Here is a 16093-nt window from a genome sequence, read left to right on the forward strand (position 1 = left end):
GGGCCTTTGGAGAACTCCTTCTTTTTATCTCCCCCCTCTTTCTTCTGGTTGAAACCCTGTCCACCGTTTTGGGGGTCCCCCCCCAGATCCCTTGTTGAACACCCTGGTACTGGCCCAGATGTCTGCCTCCTCCGCAAGCTCCCTTGGATCGGTCAACTTGCGGTCAACCAGGTGTTGGCGTAGCTCGGGAAATCATTTCTCTAGAAGGTGCTCTCTTAAGAACAAATTATACAGCCCTTCATAATCAGTTACCTCGCTGCCCCGCTCCCAACGCTCCAATGCTTTACTAGCGTAATCCAGGAAATCTACCCAGTTCTGTGTGGGAAGTTTGTGGCTATTTCTAAACTTCTGCCTATACTTTTCAGGGGTAAGACCAAACTTTTTGACTAATGCTTCCCTCATAACAGGATAGTTGGTCTGATCTGCCTTATCTAATCGAAGGAGTGTTTCCCTCCCCACTGGAGGCATGTACCTGTATAGGCTACCCCCCAGTAACTCTCGGGGACCCCATGGGCTCTTAAAGACACCTCATAGGCTGCTAACCACTTGTCAATATCATCCCCCACATTAAAACTGGCCACAACATCTTTAGGCTTATAGAACCTGGACTCACGTAAACTTTCAGGAGGTATGCTGCCACCATTTGTGTTGGCGTTAGCCCCTATTTGTAGGGCTCTGATTTCTAGCTCCCTCAGGCTGAGCTTATGGGCCAGTTTCCTTTCCTCTATGGCCAGCCTATTTTCTTCACGCTCCTTCTCTAACCTGGCAAGCTCTAACTTAAGCTGTTTCTCCTCCCTTCTGTCCGCCAATTCCTCTGAGGACAGGCTTCTTGCTGAGACACTACTGCCTACCCTTTAGCATATTCCTGGCAATAAATTGTCGCTATTATCTGTAGGCAGTAGGTCCAGATCTCCTGTAGCGTCATACTCTGATCCCTGCCCGTCCCCTTCTCCTTCTGGGTGGGCCGTCACCCATGCTCTCAAGGTTTTCTGAAGCTCTGTCTTCTTGGCGCTTTGCTTGAAGAGCACCCCTTTTTCCTCACAGAATTCCTTGAGCTATGCCACTGTGTAAGCTTTCAGGTTGGCCAGCTCAAATTCCATCTTGCTAGGTAGGACCTCAGACATTCGTAGAGAAAACCAATGGGACTTGGCATTAATGACTTTGAAAAAGAGCAGCCAGCCAGGGAGAATTTAAAAATAAAAATGCCAATTGGAGAGGGTAGACAGGGTTGTGGTGTACACTGAGTCACTGTGTGGTGTTACACAAGCACAAATCCTAATCCCAGCGCTCAACACCAATGTTAGAACCGGGGTCTCTAGTTGGCCGGGGTATGTACCCTAGTCCAAGTAGGGACCACCGCTTCCGACAGGGTAGCTTGGCGCAGAGCAGGAAGGCATAACTTAAGAGGCAATGTGTAAAGTATTTGTGCAACACACACCAACAGTGACACAGTAAGAGCACTCACAAAAGGACATCACACCAGTTTTATATAGAGAATTAAAGGTATCTTTATCTAGAATTATGCAAGATCCAAAAATATGGCGACAATATACCATGTACAATAACAAGCTTCTCAGGGCTAAAAAGGGTCTTTGAAAGGCTCTCTGTAAGGTTGTCACAAAAATTGAGCTTGTGGGTTCTGTATCTCTCCAGTCACCTGCAGTAGTGTAAACCAGTCACAGATTTGGGGTGGACTGCCTTTGGATCCTCAGGGATGGAAAAGTTACCAGCACAATCCCCCGCAGGCCCGTGATAAAAGGGCAGAGAAAGTTCAAATGAGCCAGTCCGCTTTCTGAAATGCGCAGTCCACCAGGCCCTTCACAGTTTACACCCTCCGGGGTAAGTCCCACTCCGACGTAGCTTAACACCAAGGCAAGAGTTCACAGACCCGCTACTTAAATAGGCGGCGGATTACAGATCCAGCAGGCAAAATGGTGCAGAGTTTACAGGACCGCTACTTAAATATGCCGGTACTCTCAGTCTCGCTCTTACCAGAAGGAAAGTCACACCAGCCTTTGGCGGCCAGCTAGTACGTTAAGGCAGTCCCTGGTGCCCACACCCCACCAGCTTCCCCAACACAACAGCTTCCTGCATGCTGTCCGTTACCTGAGTCGGGCACCAGCTTCGCGGGTCTCCCAGAACACCGGGTTCTCTCCACAGCTGCACCGGATAGGAGCGGGGCAGCCCTTCCGGCTTTGGCACGGCGATCTCCAGGAGCGGTTCCCTCTTCCCGTGGCAGTGACGACAGGGAAGCCCAGGTTTCTGGGCAACCCTTGCACCAGCGCCCAATCGCATCGCGTCGGGGGTCTACGTCACGATGGGGAATCCTCAGCAGCTTCCCGAGGTTCCCAGGCGGCGGTGATCTCTGGCCCACAGCGCTCGCTGGAGAAGCGCGTCACGGTGATTTCAGGTCCCGGGCCGGCTGCGGTGATTTTGGGGCGAACAGCCCTTTCCCTCACAGTGTCACACAACACTGCACAGCGCAGTCAGGCCCGGGCCGGCGGTGGTGATTTCACGGCCACACAGCGCTCCTTTGCCACATTTCTTCAGTCCCTGCACAGCGCTTCTCAACACATTCTTCTCCCGGGCGGCGGCGGTGATTTCAAGGTAATCAGCGCTTCTTCCCGCAGCGCTTTTAGAGCACAGCGCAGTTGGGGGCCCAGGCTGGCAGCCGGTGATGCGGACAACAGTTTGCGCTGCAGAGGCAGTCTATAGCTATGATCACATGTTGCTGCTCTAGGAAGTACCCACTAGGCAGGGGGGAACAGTTCACAGCAGGTTATGGAGACACTCTGGAGATGTTACCTCAGTCTCCTTGGCAGGGCAAGATCAGCAGTCAGTAGGGCAGCTCAGCACGTTGGGAGCAGCAGTTCCTGGGAGCAGTCAGCCTCAACAGTGTGGCAATCCTCCTGGCACCGCAGTCTGCACTCCTGCAGAGAGTTATGCTGGTCCAGCAGTGTAACAGAGATGTGTGGCCAGAACCCTCCCTATTATACCCTAATGTTAGGTGACCGGGAGGGGCGGCACTTTCTGGAAGAATCTAGGGGGTTGGAAATCTCTGGAAAAATCCAAGAGGCTCTGGAGTGTTCTCTTTCTTTCCTACCTGTCTGTCGACAGGGACAAAAGGCTACAGTTGCAAAAAGTCCCAGTCCGTGCAGACTACCAGTATGCAGATGAATGGTAGGCCTCACTGCAGTAGCAGGGCCTATGGCTGATACACTAGTGTCACCATGCTTTTAAGGGAGAGCACCTGCACCTTAGCACTGTTTAGCAGTGGTAAGGGGCCCAGAGTCCTAAGTCCAACAAAAATGTGGGGTCCAGTGGGAGGCAAAGAGGGCAACGATTTTTAGGGGAAGACCACCCTAGGGCTGACAGGTCTAACAAGAACATAAACAGCAGCAGCCAGCAGTCTCTCACACCATCTCTGCGCTCTTGCAGTAGGCATTTCTGGGCTAAATTACTCAAAATGGATGTGAGCAGGCATAATTGTGCAGTTTTTGGTAATTTATCATTACAAGAGTAATGCTAAATTACCAAAATTACTCTGCCGTAATTAAAATTTCACCCAGGCCTAATTTGATTCATCTCTTCCTTGGTTCCCATGTTCCTGGTCTTGGGTCAAAAATTGATTTCGCACAAGTTGGGCTATAAGCAGCTAATGTTTTGCCTGTGGTCGGTAAATGAGCTCACTCCATATAGAGCAGAGGTGATTGATCTCCTGACGCGTTTCCAGGTGAACTCTATCCCGTGGTTTAGTTCTCTGTAGAACTTCTTGAAGACACTTGTGTTGGAGGAATATTGGTACACCCCTGAAAGATTGAGTCTCATTCCAAAATGTAGGGTCCAAGAGATATACTGGGATACTATTATGGTGAAGGAGATGGCCAAATCGGTGGGTACCCTGAGCCAGGATTTTATCAATTTTAAATTCGTTCCATTTTATGAGGAAACAATTGATGAAATTGTACCACCATTGGCACGTAAATGGTTTATTCAATCTTGTTTTAAAACTTCACCTACCAAACTGTTTTTTAAGAAGTGGATTAACAATGCTACCACAGATGAACAGTGTCCTGCATGTAAGACATGCCCAGAATCAATAGTCCACTTGCTATTTTTTTGCCCCCAAAATAGAAGTTTGGGGGGCAAATGGATTATGCCTTTGTGTAAACTGATTGGACCTTGTCACTACTTAGAGGTTATGAGAATCTTAGCCACCGACACTTGCAGGGTGGTTGTCTTTGGTCTGGCCAAATTTTGGCATGCATTAGGGATCCAATGTTTTAAATGTATTATGTAGTTTTTAACCTTTGTATACCAAACTCTGCACCATTTTATGGAAAATCTTTTTAAACTTTACATTTTTTTTAATCATTGCTGTACATTGCATCTTGCAAATTGTCTCTTACTGCGTGTAATGTTTTTTATATTGCATGGCACTTTGCACTATATTAGATCCGTGTGATCGAAAATAAAGTTGACGATGATTCATCTCATTGTCCTTGCCCTTTCCATAATTGGCAAGGATGTGGGAAGGGCACTGGCAGCCTGTGTCAACTGCAGTTCCTCTTGGGGTGAGTGAGTGACTGCCTGCAAGGTCTTGGTCATCATGGGAAAAATCCCAGAGATAAAATGGGCTGTGAATGCTGACAACCTGTTCTTCTACACTGCCAAAATGCAACCCAGGCAAACCTCGTCAGCCCAGATCCTAAATAGACCCAGAAATTTGGTGATTGTAGGTCTCTTGTGGCAATTAGCATCTTTGCTCCCAAGCCATTGAGCATTCTGTCATGCAAAATACAGTACAATTAGATTAATTCAGTATAGCAATGAACAAAGTTTGATAGAAACCAGAAATCATTGTTGTAGTTCTGATTTACGAGTAGTCATCTTATGTACCATCCAAACAAATTAATAGAATTTTGCCCGAAGATTAGCCTCTCAGCAGTTTAGGGCATCTCTATCCTTCTCTGTAGTTTTTGTGGACAGGGAAAGCTGTTTTGAACATAACCTAATGGTTTAACTGTAGGTATTTGATTCGACCAGTGTGGAATAATATTGACTGAAGTCAAAGGTAGAATACCCAGGGCCTCATTTGCAAGTTTTTGAGGCAGGATAACGCAGTAAGTTACTTTGCTGTGCAGCCTTGCGTCAAAAGGAAAGGGCAGAAATGCATAGTATTTATGATATACGGCTCATTCCTGTCCTTTCCCACTATGCTGAAGCCATTTTGCCTGCCTTGCGCCAATGCAGACACCCTTGTATCATGGTGCAAGGGTGTCTGCATGGTAGGAAGGTTGGTTTTATGCAGGAAGGTGTACAACCAATGGAGGTGTTTTCTTCCTTCTATGTGTGCTTCAGAATGCACCCTGTCCATTACACTCACAGTACATTGCCTCATTTAGAGATGGGTGGACCATTAGCTTTCCACTGGTGGAGCCCCCTTTGGGTCTATCAACAGAAAGCTACCTCTGACGGCCCAACAGAGTAGGCGTCCTTGGAGCAATGCCATCACACTGCCTATTCGATTCAGAGTGGACATTCAGATTGTTTTTTTTTATGTCCATTGCCACCAGAAAAATCTTAGCTGTGAGGGACTTTAGGAATTTGTTTTTGAAAAACAATTTTCTTTAAAGGTTTAGTGATCAGACTGCAAAACCACTGACTGCTGTCTGCCGAACTTTTTAGCAGTTCCTTTCAAGAGATGACCACTGCCCTGGGGGCCATCGATAAAGCTGTCAGACTACTGACTGTCAGGGTGGTGGCCGTTAAGTCCCCCACCACAGTAGCAGACGGAAGTCCATCACCAGGGTCTAAATCAGGCTCTATATCTTGCTGTGATGCTACAACCTAATGTGTCTGTTTATTTATGAAAAGCATTTGGTTTCCAGATACCTTTTCTCTTTCACCACCCATTCACCTCTTCCCTCCTCCAGTCCAAGCCATAGTTAATGGGATTTAATTGCGTTGATACGTTCTCCTGTGCCACTGTATTCCATATATGTCTGCCCCGACAAGCCGGGCAGGGCCATCTGGAAACGAGCCCACTTTGTCCACGACTCCTCACAGATTTTCAGCAACTAAAATCCTTGCAATAGGTAATGATTCTGCACTGTTCAGCAACTTCAGTCAATCCTGGTGACTTATGCATATACACCATGTACCAGTGGACCACTGGCACTGACACAAAGGGCAATAATAAGCAACGCAGCAGACATACAGCAGTATGGGTGGGGCAAAAAGATTTGGTCAAAAGAGCGACTTCTAATCATGTTACTGGCCGAGGTCCCACTTCACGTTGAATATAATTGACCTAATCCATGTTTCTCTTTTACTAGGCCCAGCAGTGAATAATTATGAAGTCATACGTTAGAGCTAGAAAAGAGAATAGTCGCAGGGATTGTGACTATTGACATCTTTGAGCTGTTTATTGCTTCTTCGTGCTATTTTAGATTGTGTAGGTTTGAGCATCGGATTTTATCTTCTGTCTGACAGATGTGTCAACAAGATCTCTGGCCACTTTTCCTATCTACCCAATCCCAGGCTTGTATGTCTCAACACGTGAGGGACACACAGTCACATCTTAATGTGTAAAGTCTTATATCCACACTCCTTTGCAGGCACCTCATAACTCATTTCATCTCACGTCGTCTCTTGGCCAATCGCCCTCGTCAAGGATGGTTAGAGAAATTGATTTTCATTGAAGGATCATCAGAGAAGTGCCAGTCATCCATTACATCAGAGGGATCATTAGCATGAAAAACTATTGGTGGCTGAAGCTACCAATAATGAGTGAGACAAAGTTCCTATGACTATGACTAGGAGTGAGACATACAGAATATAAAATAGAGCCATAAGGTCTCATCTATAGTGGCTTACTGACTCTGCAGTAGTACACCACAGTGTTGCAATTATGTTACCGTACTTCGGATTGGCAGTATTACATTTTTTTTTACATATAAACGGAGAATATTTTGCGTAGACCTTTTGCTTAAATATTTTTGCATTTAAATTTGTGCTTGATAAATGTGATAATCGCACAAAACTTTTGTCAGGCAGTTGTAATAAATTTAGGATAACCCACTTACCACACATTTATCATATACATTAGCTACTGAAATCAGGGCCTGATTGTAATTTTAAGATGGAAATACAAGGCGCCATCAGATTTTGCTTGTTATTACATAAGTCGCACATGAAGGTCTGAAAAAGAACATTTTAGAACAAGTGCTCACCTGAGTGCTTCTCTTTCCAGTTGTCCCTCGAAAGGCTACAAAATGGATGAAAGTATAAACCCTGAAAAGTAAAAGTAAAATGTTGTCACATAGACAAATAGTAGATATAGATAAACGTGTTTTATTACTATTGATGTGTTAACTTGTGTTCTTTTTGGGTGTGCCAAGCTTCACATATTTTCAGCACAGGTATCTAGAAAATAGGAAAGCTTGCTAGTCAGCCCTATCCACTGTTGTACAAACGCTCCAATAGTTCATTCACTTCTCAAGGCATGGTTTCTATGCCCGCCAACTGCCTTATTGCTTCTCAAGTTGGATCAATTGAAAAACATAAAGTAGTACACAAGTACAAACATCTCTCTCTCTCTCTCTCTCTCTCTCTCTCTCTCTCTCTCTCTTTCTCTGTCTCTCTCTCCCGCTCTCTCTCTCAGTTATGGTGCAAATTCAACCTCCATGGCACATCTTCGTTTCCCTTCGTGACACCTCATTAAGCACTGGATCCTTCAGCTCTGATTGGTAGGCTAAAAGCATGCTCTCCATTTGAGGCACTCGCGTATCACCTGTGTTTTCACGTGAAGGGATTTTACTGAGGTGAACAAACAAGTGAACTTAATGAATATAGGCAATAGTGGTAGAAGGAGATCTTCAAGAATTTCTCAAGAGCAAATGTTGTCTTTGCCCCGCCCCTTTATCAAAGAAAGAATGGTGCACATTTTAGGGTTTCACATATATTATTTTGCATTTTATGGGCGTAGTTAGCGAGTACCAGCTGCTAAGCTTGGCTTGTCTTTTGGGTACCACCCACTGCCCTTCCCAACCCAGGGCCCAGGGTTCATGAAGACAACAGACGTAGTAGAAGTTAAGCACAGATCTAGGTTTATGTACCTTCTCCAGCCCTACAGCATCCAATAGCAGGCTCTCAATTGTTATATTTGGGGCCAAGGTTCAAAATGTGATGTCAGCTGAGGTCCAAGGATGCATCATCTTACTTCTGCTATCCCTCATACTAGCCATCTTTGAACTAAAGATCATATGCTCACCTGTGATACAGAAGTGCCAGGAACTGTAGGAGCAATAAGAAAGCAAAGGACAACAGGAACATAAATCCAATGGGCTCCACAGTCAGATGTTCAGTCATGGAAATAGTGCCGTTTGCATACATCTTCGGCAACGTAATATGTATTGAGGGTCCAATCAGCTGAAGGAAGAATGTTGCCCCTATCCACAGCAGGTTAATCATGAAATAAACAAATGTTGTCTGTAAAAAGGTAAGACACAAGTATGCATTTTAAGACAGCTTTGAATACAATCAATACTAAAATCTAGTTTCAGCAGCGTTATTATTTTAAACATAAACCTAGACTTAAGGTAACATATAAGCCATCCAAGTCCTTTTCATATTGATCAACTTGCAAATGTGACATAATTTTCCACTTTGCAGACAAAATTATTTTTAATGGACAAACTTTTGCCAATCTTATCTACAAGCGGAAGTTCTCCTCACGTAAATAAATAGATGTCTTTTCTCTCTATCAATGCAGTTGAGCTTCTCTTTACCATAAAGCAGCTCAAACCTACTATTTACTTTTTGAACTTACTACAAGGAAACATCTACTATTTGCTGACTTCATTGTTCGTGCTGCTAATCAATGTTTCTCTTACCCAAGGGATATTCTTGGATCTTCTGAAAACTGGTCAAATTACCCACATATCAGAAAAAAACAATCATGAACTCTTTCTTTTTATTGATTAGAGAAGAATTTAAATCATGAGTTCACTTGGAAAAGTCACAGAGACATGTGTATCTAACCAAATCATTATGAACATTAACAAGAAGCTGCTCCAAACCGCCACAAGCCGATCTTGCTTCAGAATTTAAATGGCCACCCTTAAAATCTTATTAAGTTCAATGACTTGTGTATAAGAGGGAATTCTGTTTTATTGTTTTACTCATTCTCCCAGTGCCATTTGATAAAATGTGGTCATGAAAGACTGATTCCCAACCTTTGAACACCACATGAGTATATGTGGTCAAGTCCCAAGTTGGTTTAGGTCTTTACTTTTAAAGAACCAGTCAGAAATAGTTAACATTGGGAGCCACATCTCAGGTTGCCATGATGACACCTGACATTATGCTACTAAGTCTCTTCAGCTTGCGCCTTAAATCCCTAAGTTCACTGTTCAAGGGATTGTGAGTTTCTTTACACCAATATGTTGTTGACTAACAACTCTACTTGTAAACATCCTCCCTAAATGACATTATCACTCTACATTTCAGTCCCTCCAAACTCCAAATATGTATGGATGATAATTAACTGATGCTCAGCCTTCAGATAACAAAGTTGCTCTTTGCAGAAACCAAACACAAAACAGATTGGATCCAGAACTTCCTGATAAACTTAAATTAGTCCTTCTCTCCATTCCTCTTTCCAACAGTGACATCCTTAGGCTTGACTTTGGACTCATCTCTGTCATTGATACCTCACATCAGCAGAACGTCTGAAAACCACACATTTTAACCTTCACTCTGAAACAAAATTTAGCCTCTGCTTTCCTGTGACCCACTGAAACGTTGCCTTGTGCCTTCGTCATCTCTCATTTAGAGTTTGGAAATTAATTCTGTCAGTTCAGCAGTCTTCACTCTCCTCAGTGAAAATGACATTCCATACCATAGCCAGACTCACATCCTCAACAAGAAAGTTTGACCACATCCCCCCAACCCTTAGTAATGTATTTTGGCAGACCGGAGAGGCAATAATCACATTCAAGCTTGACTGCCTTGTTTATAAATGCCAGCGACTCTGCACACCCCTCTGTTATCTTACTTGGTCATTATCTCAGGTGAACAGAGGACTCAGAACCAGCAGTTATCTGTACCTGGATGTACAGGGATTAAAAAATGCCCGGCTCTAAATGAGTCCTTCATGGGAGCAGCTATTGCTTTCTGGATTTGTATACCAATTGTCATTAGAATCAAATAATCTCTCTAATCCTTCAGAAAACAACAAAAACCCCATCATTTTCATCTCAAGAGTGGGCTTTTTGAAGCTTCTGATGATTGTATTTAACCTCCATCAATGCCAACTCTACGAAAACTCCCCACTCCAAGTGCTTCTTGAGCCCCCCCAGCGCCTCTGAAAAAATGATTCTGAGCACCCAAGACTGTAGTACCTCTCTTGTCACAGAGACGTTCGGATATCAACTCCTCTTAACTATCGACAGAATGAAATGAAGGAACAGACTTGCCTGGGGTTGAAAACGAACCGACCTGTTCAGTGCAGATGGCATTTTCGAGCTCAGGAAAAATTCGGAAGAGGTATAGCCTCATCATGCACTAGAATAGAAAAACCTCTTTCGCTAATAGAGAAAAAGACACCCTGCTTTAGATTACACAGTGTGAAGTAGCAGTCTTTCCACCTGCACAACACCATACACAAAGATACACCAAATCATTAACCTGGTCTCACCATGTGAAAGAGCAAACCCTGCTTGTGTCCAAGGGCAGACTGTGGAGATACATGGCATACACTACCAAACAAGAAGTCTTTGCCAAAACGATGGCGACAGCTCAAGATAAAATTGTGTAAATAAATGACGAGTATTTCAACCCTAATTTTATTTTTTCTGGAAGATATGGTACTCCTTATAAACCACACCATCCACTCAAATGATACAGGCATATACTGGATAATGAAATCCATAAAATAGCTGCCTTAAGAGAGTACAATCCAATGCAAGTGAAATAAAGAATACCCTAATTTGCCCTAGGAGGTGGCAGGACTCGAGGGTGGCGTCGTTAATCAGCCATACATGCATGTATCATAGTTCATGGGTAAGGTGCAGCCACATTTACGCCCCACATCTCAGTGAGGGGGTTACACCAGCTTCTCACTGACGGGTGTGCTCACTGATGACTGGGAAAAAAAACATATTCCTTCTGAGTTGATGCTGATTTGGTTAGAAGGATTATTAAAGCAGCCGCTGCCGGCAGAGAAAAAGGGGGTTCTTCGACAAGAAGGTACTCAGTCTCACAAGGCATAGTATGTCCCTATACCAGATACCAATTCCAGGACATAGTTAGATTTGGTGAGCTAATATAAACTAACTGAAAATGTAACAAATTAATGCACAATCCAAGTAGGAGAGCAACCTTCACATTCCCTTCCCCAAGCAAATGTGCCCTGCTGTGAGAATGGAGAAAGACAAGATACAATAAGAATGACGAAGAAGTGAAATGGACCATTCCCCACCATGCAACCAACCCCTCTTCAATGCCTCAGATAAACTGAACCACTCAGGAGATGTGAGTCTCCAATCAGGGCTAGACATGCTTCTAGAGGAGGCAGAAATGAGACAGACGTTTTACTATACTAATGGTTGGTGCCAAACTTAAGTTGCGTGCAGTTGGTTAGCTCTCTTAGTCAGACAGTTGCAAAATAGATGTCAATAGTTCCCCTGATAGACACTGAGCAAGACGGCATGGAATGTCATGCAACGGTTGTCCAGTCCTCCCCATGGCACTATTCACAAATATTTTGCTGTGAGTACGTGTGATTTACACATTGACTACTACTGACTCAGTCCTGAATTACAGGACTAAGCAAGGAGTGTTCATTGGTTGTTCTTTGTATTCACTAGTACGTCAGAGGAACTCCAACAGTAAGGCACAGCAACATCTTTCTGAATTAGGGGCTAGTTTCTGGCTTGGAGGTTAGCAATGTGTGCTTCTGTTTTCATGGTTGCATAACCTCAATACTCCTATCCAATCCTGGGCAAAAGCCTTGAGGTTGGCCACACGTTAAAATAATATTTGGGACACATATCCGACACAGGGTTAATTTCTCATCCAATCCATCGTTTGAGCCTACGAGCACGATTATCTTCCGCTCTGGAAAGAGATGGTGGAGTTCACAATTTGTTGCAAGTAGGAAGCAGAAGCAGGATACAAATGTTTTCCTCCATGACGTTTCAACTAAATTCATATAAGGCCTGTTTTTAGGTCTGGCTATGGACAGCTTTAGCTGTGCGGAAATACCAGTGGCGGCTGGGTAAGGCAGATTTGGGGGGCTGGGGGCGAGAAGGAGCTAAAGTAAAAAAAAAAAAAACTTACCATACCTCCTCGCAGCTCCTCATCGTCCCCTGACTCAGCAGGAACCAGGACGCACACCCAGGCTCCCCTGACCAATCACAACGCTGCAATGCAGCGTTGTGATTGGTCTGAGCGCCGTGGTTCGGTGCTCAGCCAGGGAACGGGGCCTGGGCATGTTCTCCATGTAGGCTGTACTGCAGCCTGCATGGAGAACATGAAAAGTGCACATGACTATTTGGCCGGCTGAGAGGGCTGGCCAAACAATCATTGTGCACTTAGGAGGGTGCCACTACTCGTGCCCTGCTCCAAAAGCAGAGCAGACCCCGCCCCGACCTGCCAAGCTGCAGCAGGAACAAATAGAATGATAACAACCTGTTATTAACATTTTATTTTTTCTAGTTATAGGTGCAATGTGCACAGAGGTTGCTGTTACTATCACTTTGAGTGAGCACCTGAATACTATTACGAATTTTTCCTTCCTTAAGTACACCTCAGTTTAATTTCGACCTATATGTCCCCTTGTACATTACTTACTGCTCCCTCTGATATTAACTACCATTTCTAAAATTCTGTCACAGGGTCCCCCTGTGGGGCCAATACCTTCTTTGGACCTCTGGGCCATCACCTAACCATTGTCTTCCTATAACAGTATCACTTTGCAGCATGACCCTCATAAATATGGCAGGCTGCTGGTAGGACAAGCACTTTGGCTTTTCTCTGAGGGAAGTGATGGATTGAGGGGGCCAGGGTCGGCATAGGTGTATGTCAGGGGGCAGCATGTCTGATGCTCGGTGGCAGAGCCAATGCTGCTGAGAGCATAATGACAAATAATGTATTAATTTATTTATTTCACAGTATTATATAGGACTCATGAACCAAAGAATATCACAGCACTTTACAAATAACTCAATTAATCAGTTACCATATAACCAGAGAAGAACATTTTGAACTGTAATATGTACAATAGAAATATGACATGGAACATAAATAGATCAGTGGTAGGTTTTAGGAGGGGGAGCATTCACTTAAACGAGCTGGAAATAGGGTGGTGTTTACTGCTTTGTGCAAATAAGAGTGGACTTTGTTGAAATGTTAAGAGCCAGTTCCTGGTGGTAGTTGTGGCTTCAGTAAAGGAGTGCTTTGGGGTAAAGAAGCTCTGAATCTTGTTACTTTCAGCTGCAAGGAATTTTGTCTTCAGAGGCCTCTCGAGTCATCTGATACGGAGAGCAGATCTGCTAAATGTGGTGGATTTTTCAGGTGATTAACTGTAAACGTAAGGCAGCATAATTTGAAATTGAGCTTTGCTTTTATAGGACGTCTGTAAAGTTCACAGATTATTGGTGGTGAAATAGTCAGATTTTCTCATGCCCATAAATACTCTAGCAGCCAGCCTGACACTGCCTTAAGCAGCACAAGTAAGCAATATGTGACACCAGCAAGGGGTAGCATTTCTGATGTTCAGTGTGGACAGCCTGGCCTGCTGTTTTTAACTAGTTTAAGGAGATTTGATATTCATTGACTTGGTGATGCGGCTGATGTGTAGCCATAAGTTTAAGGTAGAATCATTGGAGGTGAAGCAGAGTGAATCTTCAATATGAGGAAGTAGTCAAGTTCTTCCTATTCCAATAGGTCCAGCCACGATGGATTCAAAGTATTCATATGAGAAGCTGTGAGAAGGGAAGGAACTCTGCTTTTTGTAGATTGAGTCGCAGGTCGTTCTCTGACATCCATATATGCAGTCTGTCAAGACAAGTATGAGGAGAGGTGATGTCATAAATTGTTGATGTCTCAAGTTGGATATGTGTGTCATCCTCATATTAGTGTACACCCATATCCTCTAAGATCTAAAGTAGCGGGCCCAGGTATACTTTGAATAAGGTGGGTAGGAGGCCTGAGTTCAGGACTCTCAAAGACATTTAACATTTTCCTAAATTTGTTTTACCAGCCTTCAAAATGTGGTTTGCCTTTATGATGGGATGAAAACCAACCCAGAACCTGACAATGAAAACCCATGTGGTGTTCTTGAGTTCTAGAAGAATGAGAAGTCTAGAAACGATGAGTAAACAGGCATCTTCTTTTTCCAGTATGTAGTTTAGTTAGTCAAGGATTTTCAATGTAGCTATTCCTATGCTAAACCATGGAGATAGGTGGTTAGTCTGAAAGAAGTTGCTGCCTATTTATCTGTTTATGTTTGCTTATTTATCTATTTATTTCTGCTGAAATCCAAAACAGATAAGAGACCAGCATGAACCTGCAGGTGCTATAATAACACAACATCCCAGACATACCAGGGAGGTTTCTGGAATCACTGGATGCAAGGGGAGAAACTAATAATACGATCCAACACAGCAAAATGTGCTGAGAGATGGGACAGAAAGACAAGAGAGATGCTAGTCTCCATTTCCGGCACCCCAAAAGTTCAACAGTTTAACAAATCAACACAGAACATACAAATGGACCCCCTCACCACTAGTTTCACTTCACAGAGTTAAAGGGTTAATTTGTTTTTGAATACATACTGAAAGAGTGGGAACACCAAAAGACACATAGAAAAAGTTACTACCCAACATGTATGGCCCCTTGAACGACAAGTGGTGACATCCAGAAAAGTTTAACCAGGTAGGCGTGTATACATGTAGAATTCTATATCACGGTCAGACAGGAAAGCAAAGTATTGTGCTTCAGATCTATGATGATGCTTTATTGTACATATGGAATATTTGAAAATAATAAAGAACCACTTGTGCAACTAAGGTTGCACAAAGAAATCAATTATAAATAATCCAAATACAAGCTTAGTAGTATTTTCTACATCTCAACAACAGTTATATACATATCAGTTTTCACTTGTTTCATTTTACTGTGGCAAGTATTAGGATTGCAGATTTCAACAGATTTAGCAAAGAAAGCCCATAGTACAGCAAGCAATCGACCCATAGAAATCCGATTTTTGCTATCCTCCATTCTACCCCTAGTCAGACTGCATGAAAGGCAACCGCTAACATGTCTGCCAGGCTCTCGTTTATTACTAGAAGACAGTTAACTTGTTCAATCTAGTTCTTCTGCTGAGATATTTGGGAAGGAAGATGGGACCCTTCATTGGACTTTGGGCATTAATTATGGTCTTGACTAGGATTTCACCAATCTCCTTTACATTTGTTCCCTCCTAACCAGCTAGAAAGGGAGAAGGAAGCAGGAATGGGCTCTGACCAGTGAACTGGAAAAGATGGGAAAAATCTAAGGATTTTGGGATCAGCAAAGATAACAGAGAATTTAGCTTTGTAGTGCGGAGTAAATGCTAGTATATGTTGCAGAATAATGATAGATTGTCTAATATGGTCTAACATGTGCACTTGGCATTCCCAAAGTAAAGACTGAAGTGCTTTAGCAAGACATTTTTGTTGAAAATTTGATAAAAAGAAGCATATTCTTAAACCTGTTTGGTGAATATAGTTCTGTGTTTGGGCAGGCACACGGTATATGGAGTTTAAGTAGGTAGTGTTGGATGGAGATACTGAGGCAGCGATTTTGTTACATGAAAATGTGATGTAGTGGGTATAGATCTGCATTTATTGATGTCTTTGTGCAGAGGGAAAATTCCATGTATATCAGGACCATCGTTATTTTTTTCCAGAAAAAATACCCCACCATAGTGATCTGTTTCTGAAAAGCAAAATACATTCTTAGTGGACCTTAAAAACATGGTGGTCCACTTTGCATTGCGCTGTGACAAAAGTGCATGTGACTATGTTGCTTAGGCACTTTTATC

At 43.4% G+C, this 16093-nt stretch overlaps 1 protein-coding gene across 1 annotated transcript in view; it reads right to left on the reverse strand.

Annotated features, from left to right (window-relative positions):
* Positions 1-4662: 4662 nt before the first annotated feature.
* LOC146817971 (chitin synthase chs-2-like) overlaps positions 4663-16093 on the reverse strand; it is a 504051-nt gene continuing 492620 nt past the window's right edge. Inside the window, exons 17-19 of the mRNA XM_085609725.1 lie at positions 8276-8493; positions 7236-7296; positions 4663-4785 (exon numbers count right to left, since the gene is read on the reverse strand). Coding sequence (XP_085465851.1) covers positions 4663-4785; positions 7236-7296; positions 8276-8493 — 402 coding nt within the window. The remainder of the gene's footprint in view (positions 4786-7235; positions 7297-8275; positions 8494-16093) is intronic.

This window comes from Triturus cristatus, chromosome 6, assembly GCF_964204655.1.
Source record: "Triturus cristatus chromosome 6, aTriCri1.1, whole genome shotgun sequence".
Lineage (NCBI taxonomy): Eukaryota > Metazoa > Chordata > Amphibia > Caudata > Salamandridae > Triturus > Triturus cristatus.